Source organism: Hoplias malabaricus, chromosome X2, assembly GCF_029633855.1.
Source record: "Hoplias malabaricus isolate fHopMal1 chromosome X2, fHopMal1.hap1, whole genome shotgun sequence".
In the NCBI taxonomy this organism is placed as follows: domain Eukaryota; kingdom Metazoa; phylum Chordata; class Actinopteri; order Characiformes; family Erythrinidae; genus Hoplias; species Hoplias malabaricus.
The window spans coordinates 53988845-54006309 of record NC_089819.1 but is presented as its reverse complement, the minus strand read 5'-3'; the positions used below and the strand labels follow the sequence as shown (position 1 = coordinate 54006309).

At 39.3% G+C, this 17465-nt stretch overlaps 1 protein-coding gene across 1 annotated transcript; it reads left to right on the top strand.

Moving 5' to 3' along the window:
- Positions 1-3015: 3015 nt before the first annotated feature.
- LOC136676870 (UPF0547 protein C16orf87 homolog) lies at positions 3016-17090 on the top strand. The gene is made up of 4 exons (XM_066654138.1): positions 3016-3296; positions 5543-5639; positions 11769-11948; positions 15303-17090. The coding sequence occupies exons 1-4, from the start codon at positions 3231-3233 to the stop codon at positions 15419-15421; spliced, it is 462 nt and encodes a 153-aa protein (XP_066510235.1). The 5' UTR covers positions 3016-3230; the 3' UTR covers positions 15422-17090.
- Positions 17091-17465: the final 375 nt, after the last annotated feature.

Here is a 17465-nt window from a genome sequence, read left to right as displayed (position 1 = left end):
GAAGTTCATACATTCACCTGTAATTACTTCACACTGAGCAGGTTCGCGGTGAATCCAAAGCGTACCTGGGTTTACTGGGCAATGAGGATAAATACAATAATATAATAATAAGTGGTAATTTTTAATGTTATGGCTGTATTGTGTATATATAACATCATAACTATCAGTGTTTCCCCCAATTCGGGCCACTGCTGTATATGGTGCAGTTCCGCTCTCTCTTTTCACCAGTCGCATTGGGTAAAACGATAAAACGTAAGATCAAGCCTTAGTAGGGCATTTAAACATCAGTCTTGCAAGAAATCACACATCTAACAATATTTAAGTATCTCTAACAGTGATGTAATTAGTTGTGTGCAAATCTGCATGTGGAAAACAACACATTTCCATTTCGCGACATATTTCCCTCAGTGTAAAAGTTAGCTTAGCTTCCTTTTCTCTGAGGGGAACATCTACCGCCATTTTATTCCTTACATGTAGAGTACGGATACCAACACAGGACAAACGTAATCTCATTGTGAACCTCTCAAAACCACTGAATGTGGTAGTAACTGTCTCGTTTGCAGGGGATGTGGCCGAAGTTAGGGGGCGCTAGTAATCTTAGCAGTATTGGCACCTACTTAAACAAAAGCGTTTGTATCTAAAAACATATTTTCTTTCAAAGTAAAGGAAGTCTTGGACAATAATCTACACACATTTGACTCCTGAAAAATGTTGATTGGAGTGAGTAAAGTACTTCTATTTATTTACAGTTAGCTAAGATTTCCAATATTGTAATTAAAGTGGCCTGAACTTGGGGTAACTACGCTACATCATGTAGCCCAGGATTGTGAATGGAGTACACATAATGTATACTGGATGTACAATTTTTGTACACACACACACACACACACACACTGGTTTGTATACATGGACTTTTTCTAAAATAATCAAATGAAAATGGGTTTACAGTAGCTATGCACACTCAGCAGGTTTGCCGAGCTGCTTCAGAGAATAATGAAACATTGCCCTCTGGTGGACAAATGAACTTACAACTACAATGACCTCATGTTAGAAATGAGTATATATAATATATTTTTAAATAAATGTGAGTAATTTCAGTTCACACACTGTGCAAATCCATAAACTAATTTACAACATTCTCTAGAAATATAATATTTTAAAAGTTGTTCTTATACACACTCATTTTATCTGATAAAACCCCTCCACTGAGTCATACTCAGAGGTGACAAAGAGACAGATCTCACACAGCTTCTTCTTCTTTATTTCTCTATAACACGAGGACGTAAACAATAATTCAAAAACACTGATTATTTTGCATTTCTAAATCTATTTTTAAACATCTGTAGCTGATTGGATGGCACGCCTTTTATTACGACACCCTTGATTTATTCAGCTATTTGTACTATGAACTTCCTCCTCTTTTTAAGTTTCAGCCTTTTCCATGTGGCCCTGCTGTTACACAGTTCTCAAAGACTTTGGCTTTATCTCGGACACTATTCAACTTGAAATGTATTTAGAGGATGTTCATTCATTCATTCATTCATTCATTATCTTTAACCGCTTTTCCAGTTAATATTTTTATTTAAATTTACAAATGACTGAAATTATTTGAAAAATGTATGTTTCTGAAGTAATCTACATTTGTGTGAAATGTTTATACATATGTTTAAGCTGCTAAACTAAATTTAAAACATTTATCAACCTCCTGCAATAAGATTCACACAAACCTGGAGCCTTTGTGTAAATTATCAGTTTTATAGAATCTAGTTTATTTTTAAAATGATCTAGTTTCCTCTCATATTTGGTGTTTTTGTGTTGGTTTATTTTACCGCTGTGTTTACTGTTTTTATTTGTTTGTGTTTGTGTTTTATTTTTTCTAATAAAAGCTGCAGTGTTTAATGGTGTGTTGTTTGTGGAGAATGGAGATGGGGGAGTTATATTTTTCTTCTGAAGAGCAGTGCCTTAACAACGTGAAAATGTTCATGTTTTCAACAACTTCCTGGGAACACAAAGAGCCACACAAAGAACACACACACACACACACACACACACAAATGAAAAAATGCACGAGCTGTAGTCCCAGTCTCCTTATATTATTATAACTGTTATTATTTTAATAAATCACAAACAAACACATGGCACTGAGCCTATCATCAAACTGTTACCAAGCCGTGTTTAAATAACAACTGTAAAACATGAATTTCTTTTTTCTTTTACATGTATTATTTTTCTTTATTGTTCTTCCACCACGTGATGCCTGAGTGCCGCAGTGCGCATGCCCAGTGCGGCTAACACAAGGAAGCAATGACGGTAGAGTCGATTCTTTGGAGTCGGCTCTCAAATGAATCCTCATTCAGCGGCTTATTTTTTTTTTTATCTGAATCATCTTAGTGATGTTGTCTTCCATTCATTTTAAATTATTTTCTGTCTGGTGTAGTATGAAATGACTAATAGTTTCAAAACTATGATGTACCGCTCGTAGAAGGAAACTAAGTTGCAAATTCAGATTGAGATTGTTTTATATATTTTATTTTTTATTGTTGTGACATTGAGAAAAACACAATAAACAATGAAGCAGCCAATCAGGGGGGTATTCCACACAACAAGATTGCTCAGTTAGCTAGATAAATGAGCTGAGATCTGAGAATTGTTTAATAGGAACTTTCTTATAAGCTCTTTTCCTATTGGAAAGATGAAGGACTTTAAAGTTTTAATGCAGTTTACAATTCAAACACAGCTCTGGACATGAATGTACATTCTGCATTATTCACCATCCCACTTATTTCATTTTGTTTTAGAGAAGTGGAGGCATTTCAAGGTTTCCTCATAGGTCCCTTTAATTTACCTGAGACAACAGTGTTCTTTTTTCAAAGAGATTCAGCTCTCACGCAAATGAGTCGGTTAAAAGAGTCGACTTGATGGTAAACGACACATGTGCGCAGGGCGCATGCGCAGTTGAAAAGAATGGGAAAGCGTTTGGAGTTTAGATTTCATATGGTTTGAGTGTGTGTGTGTGTGTGTCTGTACGTGTGTTTGAGTGAGTGTGTGTGTGTTTGAGTGTGTGAGTGAGTGAGTGTGGAATTGGTGTTAGTGTTGGTGGAGTGTGGGTGAGAGAGAGTGTATCTCTGTGTGTGATGTGAGTGTGTGTGTGTTGAAGCAAAGCCTGCAACACACACACACACACACACAAGAAAAAGAAAGAGACATAAAGACTGGACTTACTTTTAATCATGTCTACAAATAAAGTGAAGAAAGTGAAAATGGCCACTAAATCTTGTCCAGAATGTGACCAACAGGTAAGTCATTATTATTATTATTAACAATTACTATTATTTTCGGTTTTAATTTTAATATTAATGTTTATGGACAGTTAAATTGTAAAGTTGTGTTGACAGGACCTTTAATGCACTCCCAGATATCTCTCGTCTCTGATATAAAATGTAATATCTATAAATATCCATTATATAAATAAATAAAAATAATATTGACCAGATAAATCATTTTTAATTTAGTAAATCTGGTCTATATATCTAATATCTCCCAGTATTGATTATAATGTTAAACTGCTTAGCATTTTCTGGTATGTTTTTTCTTATTTAACTCATTTATTTACATTTTCCATAGAACACAATAAGACAAATTAGCCTAAAAAGAAGTAAAATGTAGCGAAATAGGTTGAATATCTTTATAATACACGTACCTGAATCTCAAAGCGATTAATGTTGGCTGTATTTAAACAATTACGACCCTTTTAAAGCCTATTTTAATTGTCAAAATATCATTTTTGAAGTATATATTCGCAATACTGAAGTTGGCTGCACTGTTCGCCAGCTTCTTATGTGGAATTTTCCGGTCCACCTTAAATAACGCTGCAGTTGTATGGGGCTGTAACGGCATTTAAGGTGGACCAGAAAATTCGATTAAAATACTGGTGAAATGGGCCTGACTTTCATTTGTATTCAGTATGAGTTCATTGCAGTAATGCAATTCCGAAGCTTAAGTAATATTATAGGGCATTAATATGATATTTTTAGCTCTTTAAAACATCTGCTCTTTGTTTTGGTCTAAATATAACTCGGTAAAGCTGAGGTAAAAAGTGCTGTTGCTTTATTTTCTTAACAGCATTAATTCAGCTGTCTCCTCTAGCAGCTCTCAGACTGTAAGATATTTATTAGATATTAGTGATTAGATATATTACAGTGCTCTTATAGATTGATATAGAGCTTTTATTATTTTATGCTGTAATTTCATAAACACAGTAGAGGATTAGACTGCTTAATATACTGCTGGATGTTTACATGTTGTACAATATTACCCAAATATATATAACAATTGAAATACAAAAGAAAAAAATATATATATAATGTACAATATGTTCAACTGTTAACGTAACATATGCAGATGAATATATTAAATACATTTTCCACTGAATGTACAGAGCATTTGTTAATACATACATTTGTATTTTAATACTGACCTGCCATCTTTACTTATTTTTCTATGACATGCTTATTATAATGTATTTTACGCCTGTGTGTACTGTCTGTATAACATGTGGGATAGGCATGTATGTACGTGTAATGAAGTATTGGCCTATATCATGACACGCTCATGGCATATTCTATCTCAGTTTCTGTTGTTTATTTCATTATATTATTTATCAATGCCAAAGGGCCTTAAGAGCGTGTCCCTGTTTCACAATGAATGGATAAATAGAAATGACTCAGACTTGGGTGGGGGGGGGTGTCTTTTAACTTTCATAATCCATTAACTTCTATTACAGGTTAAGAGCATTTTTTTCCCTTTCTCCTGTAAAGCTACCATTTTGGTTTTGTCACAACAGTAACAGGAGAGAGGGAGAGAGGGAAGGAGAGAGAGAGGGAGGGAGGGTATGAGTTAGTGGGGTGGAGAGAGAGAGAGAGAGAGAGACAGTCAGTGTAGAAACAAAACCTCATATGATGGCCCATATTATGGTCACTGTTACAGGATACATACAAATACACAGTGATATTATATTTACACCCTCTTAGACATTTATACCCTGTTAGATATGTATCTTTGACACCTAAATAAAGGGATGTTAGCATTTTTACTTAAAACATTCCACAATTTATAGAAATGATACAATATAATGTGCAATATTTGGTTCAAAAACACTGAGGGTTTAATGGTAGTCCACATTCCTGTGTTTTTGAGGAGCGTTTGGCTCTGCATTTTAGACGACAGCGTTCCAGACACCGTCTCAAAAACAGATTCAGACGAATGGGGTTTCATATGTCACAAACCTATGTAACTGTTCCTGTCAAATTAAGGGGCTGGGGTTATATTGAGATGCAGTGTGAGAGGAATGGGAAGAGGAGGGAGAGGTGGGAACTAAGCCATTTTATGGGATTTTATTTTCTTAGAAATAATGTGTGTGTGTGTGTCTGAACAGAGAGGAGTTTTGGGGATTAATCAGTGACCGGAGGGGGACTTTAAGACTGAAATGAAGTGCTGTAATGTTAGGAGAGCGTGGTAATGTTTGTGTTTCTCTCTGGCTCAGATTCCTGTAGCGTGTAAATCCTGTCCTTGTGGCTACGTCTTCATCAGCCGAAAACTTCTGAACGCAAAGCTGAGTGAGAGATCTCCTCCTGGTTTAGGTAAAGGCTATATCTTCACATTTACAGGAGGAATCTATCAGTCATCTCCAGTGATGACTTTTCACTGCTATACTCCCACCTCGTGGCCTACATTCATCATAAAGACTAACTGTTTTAAACATGGCCTCCCCATGGAAGTGAAATTGATTTATGAAGCTGGGAACTTTACAGAAAAGAGTCAAAATAATAACTATTTTATGGTTCAAACAACTGTGGTAAAAATGGCATTGCTTCTTTGAAAAAAAACCCTGGTTTAAGAGCTTGTGAATGTTTGTTTTTTGTATTTGGGACTGTTGGGCTGGCTGTGTGTGTGTGTGTGTGTGAAGAATGTGGTTCTGCAACTGTGACCACATTAACAAAATGCTATGTTTAAGACTCTTACAGTGAAGTATAGGCCCGGGTGTTTGTGTAACACCTACTTCCCTCTAAGAAATATGGAAATAATTAACATTTCAGTTACTCAGAGGCGTGTTTCGTGCATGAGATTAACATAAAGCTGAATAACAGCGATGGCATTTTCCCAGCCCCACACCTATTGTAGTGTTTGTGCAACAATGCACTGCTCGTGTCACAGAGCACCTTTTAAAGACATCAATGAACGTGATGAAATAGTCACAAACAAGGCTTTGATTATTTCAAATAAAATAGGTTTTTAAATCAGACATTTATTAGTTAAAAAAAAAAAACCCACATGATTTATGAAGATTACATTAAACTGAATCAGTCTCTGTTTCATTAACCTCTCTTCAAGGCCGGCCCGGCAAAGCCTAGGTAACATTGTGTGGTCAGCAGAATAAAGTTGGGTCAGGTAAAGTCAGGACTGAAGGGCTTTAGTGGCCTCTGCTGAAATGAATGTTTGCTTGAGTGAGTTGAGAGAGGAGTGGAAACGAGGGGGATGGGCTCTTTAAATCCGTCTGAAAGGCTTCAGTCTCCCAGCCTCCCTCCTCCACATCACATTTAACATTTCCAGTCCTCTGAACACACTCTTTGAAATATATATATATAGATAGATAGTGTGTGACAATAGTTTAACTCACCGCTGATGAGCAGTAAACAATCTTTAACTAAACGCTGAAATACATTCACATTCAGACGTTTATTTTTTGGTTTTATTGCATTCGTTTGAGGAGGCTGTGTGTTAAAAAACAGATCCGAGTTGTAAATTGAGTGCAGTGTTATGTAAGTGATGATGAGAGCAGCTTGTTTTGTAATGAGCTTGTTTAACCTGGCAGCAGCAAAGGAGAACAGATTCACAGATTACTGAGCTTTTCTGGGCTCTGTTTAACTGTGTTTTTATTCTATAGAATGGAAGCCCCCTGTTTTTCTATAGGGTTTTTGTTTTATCGGTGCTTCCTCATTTTCAGGAATACACCTATTGAATATAGAAACCCTCCGCTGGGATCCAGAGTCATTTGAACAGACCTGTATTATTCAGCACATTGTTTTCAGGCTCTCTGTACTGTATTAGTTTAACGTTCTACATAAGAAACCTCTTTTTGTTCTCCATTTTGTGTCTGTATTTGTCATTTTCAGTTTGTAGTTTGTGGCTTTTACTTAGATTTCGTTGGTACTTTATGCTGGAGTTGTGTCCTTTAATACCCTTGTTTTCTCATTGTACTTGGGATTTTAAGGAATATATAAGTTTGAATATGAATCATTTTAAAAGCCTGTGTTGCAGCTCCGCTCTTTTTCAGGCAAAGTTTATACTGCATTATTATTGATATAATCAGATCCACTGGTTTTTGTTTGTTTTGTTTTCCTCATTTCCAGGAACATATCGTATAAGAAAGACTCGCAGTGGGAATCAGAATCATTTAAAATGACTGCGTCTTGCCTTTTCGTGTTTCTTTGAGGCACATATTTTTGGCATTGTGTGGCGTAACCGCTGGGTGTGCTGCGAGGTTGGGAGCTATGAATGGAATGCTTAACACAGACCCTCTCTTTATGGAACGCTGGGAAGACTAATAAACTGTGTATAATGTGATATAGTCTACAGTTATCTCGTATTGACACATAACCCAGCCCAGGAATACTAACATAGCTCTTACAAATAACAGAACCACGTGTCATCGTCGCATGAGAACTGTGTCCGTATCGCCGTGATCTGTTTGTGATGTGTACATTTTTTATGACTTGCTGTTTTTCTTCTCAAGAAGGGAATAAGTAAATGAATATGTTACAAAAGAGGGTTCAGAGCTGTGTATTTTATTTCACGCAGAAAGGGAATTGTCTTCGTGAGTGTGCACAGGACATAATAAACAGGACGTGACAACAATATTGCAGCCAATACAATACTCTGACTATAAAGAAGAAAAGAACAATAGACAAAGACACAGAGGAGAATGAACGAATAAACAGAATAATATAAACTATTATTATATTTAAGCAGCTGAGCAAAAAAGACGCCTTGAACGAATTAAGCTGGTTATATACAATTTATTATAACACTGTTCAGCCACAAGATTAAAACCGTTAATTATCTGGTTACAGTGATGTAATATTCAGCAGCTTGTCATCAAACAGGCGCTCTCGTGGTGCGCACGGTCAAATGACCGGTGAATCGGCGACAGGGTTGTGGGTGTCCAAGGATCATTGGTGCTAGGGGAGTGAAGGGGCCAGCAGGTGGCCCACACAACCCCATACGGAGCAAGCTGTGCTCCACTGCGTTCTGACCCCTTTCTAGGAGAGCAGCATTAACTCTTTCAGCGCTGTGTGCTACAGTTGCTCTTCTATTGAATCGCAGCAGACGGAGTCGCCTTCGCTCTTTCACACATCAGTGAGCCGTGGGGCCCGTGACCCCACCCCCAGGTCACTGCTTGTCCCCTTTTACACCACTTTTGATAGTTACCAACCATTTTAAAGTAGGAGCTCTTGGAGGTGTTCTGACCAAAACATTATAAACATCACAATGTGGTTCTTAGGCCTTTTATTTTTTGAGGGAATTATTGTCCCAGGAATAATTGAAATAAATAAACAGAATTATTATCATTTTAAGACTAATCTTTTAGCTAAATCTTTGTACTAAGTTATTAATACATAATTAAAAATCAAATCCAACAGGTCATGTGTTGTGATAGTGTTACTGCCTTCACTTATGCGTGGTTTTAATCTTGTGGCTGATTTGTGTACAGCAGAATTTATTACACACAGTATAAGATTCTCTTGTCCTCCCAGCCTCCTCCTCTCAAAGCAGTGTGCACTCTATATTCACAAAGCTAAGAATAATGTTCCTCTGTGTTTTAAATAGGTCAGGCTTGTATTCAGGCCGCTCCAGTCTCTCGCGCTGCTGAAAATCAGCTGAAATATTGATTTTACTTCTGTTTTCTTTTATTATTTTGGATTTATTCCCAACTTGGACAAGCGCATGCATTGCACAGCTTTATGTCAACCCTTCTCCTCCTGTGTTAGACTTCTTTAAATCTTGATAAGACCATCCATTCTCCATCAACAGAGAATTATCTGGGTTTGTCCTCATCCCGCTTTACATTTTTCAGCTGGAGACAACAGACAGCCACGTTACTATGAGCACTGCGTTATTACAGTGTTAAATGTAACTGCCTGCTGTCTCCAATTATAATATATACGTGTCCTCTACAGGACGAACCCAGCAGTTCTCTGCGGATAAATGTTATATCAAGGTTTTAAAGACGTCTGACCTGTGAGGGGTGTTGACACAAGGCCTGTTCTTGTGATTTGTGCAGTGAAGTTACTCATCGGAGAAAGTCTTCTCAGAACAGGGCAGTTCTTGTCAGGGCAGGTTATTGACAGCGATGGATTCCTGGCCAAACACAGACAGAGGGGGGAGGGGGGAGGGTGGAATAACACCACACTGTAATAAAATACCACCAGCTTTTTAAGATCCACACACTCATTTTTTCCTGAAACCTTTCCATTTACTTATTTATTTGTTTGTTGGAGCTTTCCGTGACGTGGATGTTGACGAGGACTTGGAACGTCCACCACATTTTCTAATTATTTTTATTACTCAATTCAATTCTCAATTCTAAATAATAACATAATTGTGAGGTGTTTGTGTGGGTTTTTTTTTCTCTGTTCTTGTTTATGGAAAAATCCAGTTAAAATATTATTTAAAAAAAATAATAAATCCACACACACTATACAGCTTTAAAGAGCCCATCTGCTGTGTTTTGCTGAATTCATTTCTTTTCCCCGAGGTCCTACCCACACGTGTGGTTTTAGTAACCAACAACATTCCTTAATTTTTTTTTTTATCAGACCATTTCCAGTCCCTTTTTCTCCTTCAGTGTTAAACAGGCTGTTTGCATTGCTGTGTCTTTGTCAACGCCATTGGGACAAACCCCTTAAATAATAAGTTTTGGTTTGTTTCCGACATAATTTACACGTCTCCTGCACTTTGCATTTGCACAAAAATTTCAAAAACAATTGATACGCTTTAGAAACAGGACACTTTTGTCAGATCCCCTGAGAGCAGGGTGTGTGCAGGTTAATGGAGCCCCTAGGGTCTGAATAATGTGACGGTTGGCTGATTATATCGAGTGATATTTGCAACTTACAGTTAAACTAGCTGATGATGTAATCAGAACAGCGAGAGAGAGAGACTATAAATAAACCTTGCATAGAGTAGCTAAGGTCTCCTGTGCTAATGAGCGTCTCACCACTAATTAGAACAGCCTTTAAAAAGTGATGCCTGTGTGTTCACTGAAATGCCGTTTCTCTTTCTCTCTCCCTCTCAAACATACGCCCCCCCTACATCTTTTTGTGCTGTAGATGTGGGGGGATGGGAAGGGTTAATGTGAGAGAAGTCCAGGAGAGCGATTGTTTGAGAGTGAAAGATCATGTTGTGTCTGTGTGGAGCGGTGAATTAACGAGGCGTGCTGGTGTAAGCCATCGGTTCACGTTGTTTTATACGTTCTCTACCCTCTCTTATCAAACCTACTTTAAAGTTTTGTGTGTCCTACGTAGTGTGCAACATACGTCTTAAAGTAATGCCTTTTGCAGCCAGACGGTGCTTAACGTGCCACACTGGGAGATTCTGGATTCCCAACACAGTGCATTGTTTGAGTGTAGAAGCCACAATCTAATAACTGTGTGTGGAGCTGTGTGCATGTGTGCTTAGAAATGAACCCTGCATTAATGCTAGACTTGGGCTAGTCCTGGTGGTGTTATCATGGTGTTATATCTGTGAACGATCTGTGCAGTGTGGTTCTTGGTCACAAAGCCTTTCTATTTTTATTTTTTCGAAAGGATGTCAAAGTTAAACCTCAGACTCACACAAATGGGGAGTGGGTTAAAGACAAAAAAGTGTTCTGGGATATTGCAGCGACTCAGGGTTCTCATTCATTCATTGTCTGTAACGCTTATCAAATTAAGGGTCACGGTGGGTCTGGAGCAAGGCAGGAACACACCCTGGAGGGGGCGCCAGTCCTTCACAGGGTGACACACACTCAGACATTCACTCACACACTCTCAACTACGGACACTTTTGAGTCTCCCATCCACCTACCAACGTGTTTTTGGACTGTGGGAGGAAACCAGAGCACCCGGAGGAAACCCACACAGACACAGAGAGAACACACCACACTCCTCACAGACAGTCACCCGGAGGAAACCCACGCAGACACAGAGAGAACACACCACACTCCTCACAGACAGTCACCCGGAGGAAACCCACACAGACACAGAGAGAACACACCACACTCCTCACAGACAGTCACCCGGAGGAAACCCACGCAGACACAGAGAGAACACACCACACTCCTCACAGACAGTCACCCGGAGGAAACCCACGCAGACACAGAGAGAACACACCACACTCCTCACAGACAGTCACCTGGAGGAAACCCACGCAGACACAGGGAGAACACACCACACTCCTGATCGAACCCACACCCTCCAGGTCCCTGGAGCTGTGTAAATGTGACACTGCCTGCTGTGCTCAGGGTTCTCACTTCACTTTAATCAAGATGGACAGTCTACCGTGTTAATAATCACATAGAATTACTCTGTTTTTTAATTGCAGTCATTATGTTTTCTAAAAAAATGCACTATATATTTTAAAATAATTATAATAAATACATTTCTATGAAAAAATAAATCTATTATTATGTATATTAGACTCTTCAGGTTTCCGTTGTGATCTTTCTTCAGGACAACTGGACGCGAAGAGAAGACGAACAGAAAGGATTAGGAAGGAGAAAATCAACTTAACACCCACAAATGACATGGAGAACAGGAGACGCTCGCGAACCAACAGCCAGTCCGATCAGATCCGGAGAGGCCGGGGCAGACCAAAGACGGTTGGCCTGAAGAAGCAAGAGGAGGACAAAGGTAAACGACTTGGAAATGCAGTGGAGTAGGTTCAACTATGCTCTGATTATATTCAAACTCAGAGACCATCCCTTTGTTTATGTCATTTCCACAGAATGGTCATCAAATACACATTTGTGTCTGGAGCAAACAAAGGAGGAACTAAAGTTTTCCACAAAAGCCTTAACAGCTAAATATCACAGCACATTTATTGTTTTATTCCCACTTCCAGTCTGTTCAGGAGACTCACTTTCAGTTTGAAAGAACTTTGCAGCCACATCTCCAAAGTTCAGTTTGAGGTGTTGGTTGCACTTGATGTTTCTCACTTTCAGTGATACTGAGCTCTCGGCTCTAGGGCTCCGAGCCACTCCGCCATTATGAGAAACACCAGCAGTTTGAACGGCAAATATTCTTTTGTGTCTATTTCCTTTTCTCAGTGTGGGCTTTCCGACAGATTCATATCATTTTTTACACAAGATGTTTACATAAGAACGAACGTTACCAGTGTTTTAGCCCCTCGCTCTGTTCTCTTCTCTGGTTTTCTCTGATCTCTCTCTCTTCTGGAGCCGTTATCTGGTTTGGTTTGAAAATATTGGTTATGCTTTATATATTTATGGTATTTAAACAGTTTTATTATCCAATTCCGAGTGGCATACAATGACAATAATATCGTTTATCGCAGTTATTTCTCGGACAATAAATCAACAACAAAAAATGACCAAACCCACCGTTCCTTTTCAAACGGCGTCTAATGTAATGGACACTGGACACATCTCCTGCCGTTTCCCACGGAGGCCCTCTGCTGTTTATTTATTCATTTATTTATTTTGAACTCCAGATTCGGGAACTCCTGGGTCTAATCATCTTTGAAATGTCTCCCCTGAAAAATTAATATCTTGAACTTAATGGCCATTAATAAATGAAGGGTGGTCTCTGATTTGGAACAGATCTGTTTGAAGCTATAAGAATCCCCTCATGTTTAAAAGATGCAGAACGCTGCTTTTAAAAGATGTCATCATCCTTCCGTTTGATTAAAAGTGAAAGATGACCAAATTCATTACTTTCACTGTGCTTCAAATAGAAGTGAACAGGTTCTCATTCATGTAAGTTGTGATTCATCTTTTGCTGGGTTTGACAGTTTCATTACGGTTCTCTTTGTAGCTGATTCAATGCCCTGAAACTCTCCTCTTTCGTGGCCGCACTCAGTTTGTCATTTTTTTTTCTCTCCTCCAGCACCAGTCACTGCAGTCATTCTCTCCTTTTTGAGTCATCCACGCAACTGCTCATTTTCCACATCTGTTTTAAAACGGTTCTCAGCTCAGCTGTCAGTGTCAGAGGAGCGAAAAAATATCTCGAACGTTCAAATCCAATGAGACCACTTCATTTTTAAAGGATTTATAATGAAATGTAGTGCGCTATTCTTAGGAAATGAGTGGTTTTTGCAAGTGATTGACCACTGATTTATTAATTACCTTTATCTGATGAGCAGAAAATATCCCAATATTAAATCAACTTGCGCTTTTGTGCAAAAATGTGCATGCTTCTGGTAAAGATACCTGCTTCAAATACACATCTATAGAAAAAAGACATGATATCTTTCCGTTTATTATCTTTCCCTCATAGTTTTTAGCATTATATTTATTTCAAACTGTGAATGGAAATGTGTAGAAGTGAGTTTTCTGTGGTGGATTTGTACTTTTCTTTAGAGCTGCACTAGATTAGTTTGGTGCATTGGCGACCTCTCTGGTGGAAATATGTAATTGCATGAAATGTGTGGAAGAACATTTCCATAAGCAGATTGAAGTGTAGAGTGTGAACGTTTTTGAAGGAGCCTTCAAAGCCTTGGATTTAATGGAATTAGATTTGTGTCAAAATTATTACACACACTCTTTTAATTACCAACAAAACAACAACTTGAAACTGACAAAATGACCTCAGAAGTGTGGGAGAAAAAAATCAAATTTTACAGAGTGCAGCTTTAATCTTTTCTTTTCTTCCTCTTAAATAAAATAAACAAACCATGTCATAAACCACTGATAAACTTGAGCATGCTCTCGATGCTCTGTGGGAAACTAATTTCAGTGTTCCTCAGTCTCTGGAGGAGTGTGGCTGCTTTGTGCTGTAGATGAATGATTTACACTGAGAGCTGAATAAAGAGCGTTGCTGTTTTTGAAGTTCCGGTGTGTGATCAGCTCAGAGGAATACGGCAGTGTGTTATCGTTATCATGATAAATGACTTTTCAGAGTATTGTGTTTCCTTTCTCAGCAGCTGCGGCTTTCATTAAAAAGAGGTTTCGAAATGGTGCTGTCGCTGTCGGAGAACAAGAGACGGAGCCTTTTTCTTTTTATAATTCTGATGATATTTTGGATTTTATTAAGTGCTTTTCTATTCCACGAGATCGGAAAACGGATCCCAGAGTGGATACAAACATTAACAGCACAGAAATAAAAGACAACAGGAACATACAGCAGAGAGATGAATACCAGGGCACACATGTGAAGAGCGAACTGAAGTAGGAAGCATGTTAAGAGCTGAAGACCAGATTTAGACCGTGTTGAGTTATAGACAAGTGAAAACGGAAGTTTTAAGATTAGATATGTGGCATAAACAGTACGGTTTGAGAGGGGAGAGAGGCCGAAACCCCAGTTCTTAGAAGAGGCCCAGTCCCCGAATATCTGTAGGATTCGATAAAGATGTGACCACATCTTATTGGAAAATGATCAACTAAAGAGCAGTTGAAGTGATGACTGTGTAGTTATTGCTCCTACCGTTGGGATACGCTTACAGGAAATGGTGGCTATAAGCCAGAGAGTCTAAAAAGGCAGATAAGCAGCGTCTGCAACATAGGCTCAGGAAAACATTGCAGCTCACGACCTCAGAAAAACAGAAGGTGTATCTTGTCTGATGAAGTTGTCTCAAGAACTGTGATGCAGTTCCTTGCCCAGCTCTGTTTTCTGCTGCTCTGAGGCAAAGGCAGGGTTTCTCTACCACTTTAACCGATCTCTGATAGCTGTAGTACACAAACAGGGGGTTTACCTCGGGTCCCGGTGGTTACTTTACGACAGGCCACAGCTCTGCAGTGATATGATCTGCACTGAACACGTCACGAAAGCCTTGTTCGAGAGCTGAAGAGTTCAGGCAGAAACACACTAAACCTTTAGAGCTGTGATCTGAATGAAAGGGGAGTCTGACACAAACATGTGACCTTGAGGGTCAGTTTTGAGCATTGCTGTGTGTCTGTGTGTGTGTCTGTGTGTGTGTCTGTGTGTGTGTCTGTCTGTGTGTGTCTGTGTGTGTGTGTGAGACCCTCAGTACGCCCCGATCTTAAACACACATCGATTGACTGATTTTGTTTGTTTGTTTTTGTTTTTCAGATAAACAGGAAAAGGAGGTAGATATTTATGCCAACCTCTCGGATGAGAAGGCCTTTGTTTTCTCCGTGGCCTTGGCTGAGATCAACCGCAAGATCCTGGGCCAGAGACTCATCCTGTAGAAGAGGGGAGGGGGCTAAAGCGAGAGATTGACGGGTGAATATCAGGACTCCTGCTGAAAAGGACCTACGGATGACCTTTGAGTCTGAGAGAGAGAGTGGAAGTGGAGGGGCTTTAGGACCCAGGGGGGGCTGCTGACGAACGCTGCAGGTGTTCAGTTTTGTGAGAAACACCTGGTCTGTTTCATGAAGGAGGTGGAAGTGACTGTATTCGAGAAGAATTCGATTCTGAACGTGAACGATTTAGGAATCTTATCTATTTATCGTTAAATCAGATTTTATGGAATGTATTAAAATATAGGTGTTTTTTAAATTAGGTTTTTTTCCTTTTAAAGAGGGAAGTCCGCTGCTTTTTAAAGCAAATCCTGCATAAGTCTTTGAGGTTTAAACTAAATAATCCAGTGTCACTATGTCTACAACAATAATAACCAGGGCTTTTAGAAGCAATGATATCGTCAGACGTCTGGTTCCCTTCACCATCACCGCAAAACCTTTTAATTACGTAGAAATGTTCCCCTTTAAATAAGTTGTAATCTGCCGTACGAGTGGCGTACTTCACTTCAGCCACAGACTCTTTGACCGATGTATTGATCGACTGATAATGATTGACAATATCACCTTTTATTTAAAGCCACAGTCACACTAGATTTTTGCAGTTCCCTGAAATCCTCTCACGCTCCAAAAACACACGTTGGTAAGTGGATGAGTGACTCAAAAGAGTGAGTGTGTGGGTGTGTGTCGCCCTGTGGAGTACTGGCGCCCCCTCCAGGGTGTGTTCCTGCCTTGCGCCCAGTGATTCCGTGTAGCCTCCGGACCCACCGCTGCCCTGAACTGTATGAGGGTTACAGACAATGAGTGAATAAATGAAATGCGATGCTCACACACCGCGTTGTAGATTTACAGGATGTAGACAGTGCTGACGCTTCCTGTTACCGGGGCTAAAGCAGCAGCACTCTTCATCACGGACACAGATTCACTCAAAATCAGTCGAATTCCATTAAAATGAATGGGATTTTGTTTCCAAAAGTTTGCTGTGGAAAGTCTAGTGTGAATGTGGCTTTGGCAGTTTTGGAAAAAAAGAAGAAACACACTTAGTAAGATGTCTTTGGGTCATTGAAGGTATTCTTATCACACAAGTGTTTATCGTCTAACTCACGTATTAGAGACAACTCAGAAGAACTGACTCTCACCTTTGAAAGTACAGACAGTCAGTCACCTTCAGTCATTGCAGTGTTCCTAGTCATTGCCCTAATCATTCAGGTCATTTCCCTGGGCATGTTTTGTATTAATTGAGTTACTGATGATTTTCTAATTGGTTTAACGTGTGTCCAGGCAACTGACCCCCGTCCTGTTTCTAGCCAGAGAAGGCTGACCAAAAAAAGGCCAGTTGTTTGTTTAAAGCTCATCGGACGGTTGGTATTGTATCTGTGGCTTGGAGCCGGTTGTGTTCTGATCCGCGGTGTTTATGCTGAAGTGCCAGTGAGCCGTTCTGTTTCAGTAACACCGTCAAAAGAAGGGAGGGGTGAGGCTTAGTGCTTATTTATTGACCTCTTCCTCCATAATTTAAGTGCATATTATATTTTTATTCCCATTTTTACTAATGTTTGTTTCAAAGATGGTTAGTGTCCATGTGTAATGTTCACTCTCTTTATGAGTTCATTAAACATCAAAGAAAACGTTCACTTCACTCTCATTTCTCTTTCTTGGGTGCTTAAAGGGGAACACCCTCAGGTTTTTTAAAAAATAAACTGTGTTCAGTCAAAAGTTTGGACACATCTCCTCATCAGTGATTGGTGGAGTAGAGCTAGTCACTGTATAGAACTGTGTACCAGCCCCTACCTCCGCACAACCCCAGTTACAGTCTCAGACACATTCAGAAGAGAGCGGTTCTACAGATTAACTCTCGATGAGCCACGGCTGTTCACTGAAAACCGTTCCAGGTGACGACCTCATGAAGCCGACTGAGAGAACGGAGAGAGTGTGTGAAGCTGTCAGCAAAGCAACAGGGGGCTAAGATCACTCTCTAAAGAGTCTAAAGTATAAAACA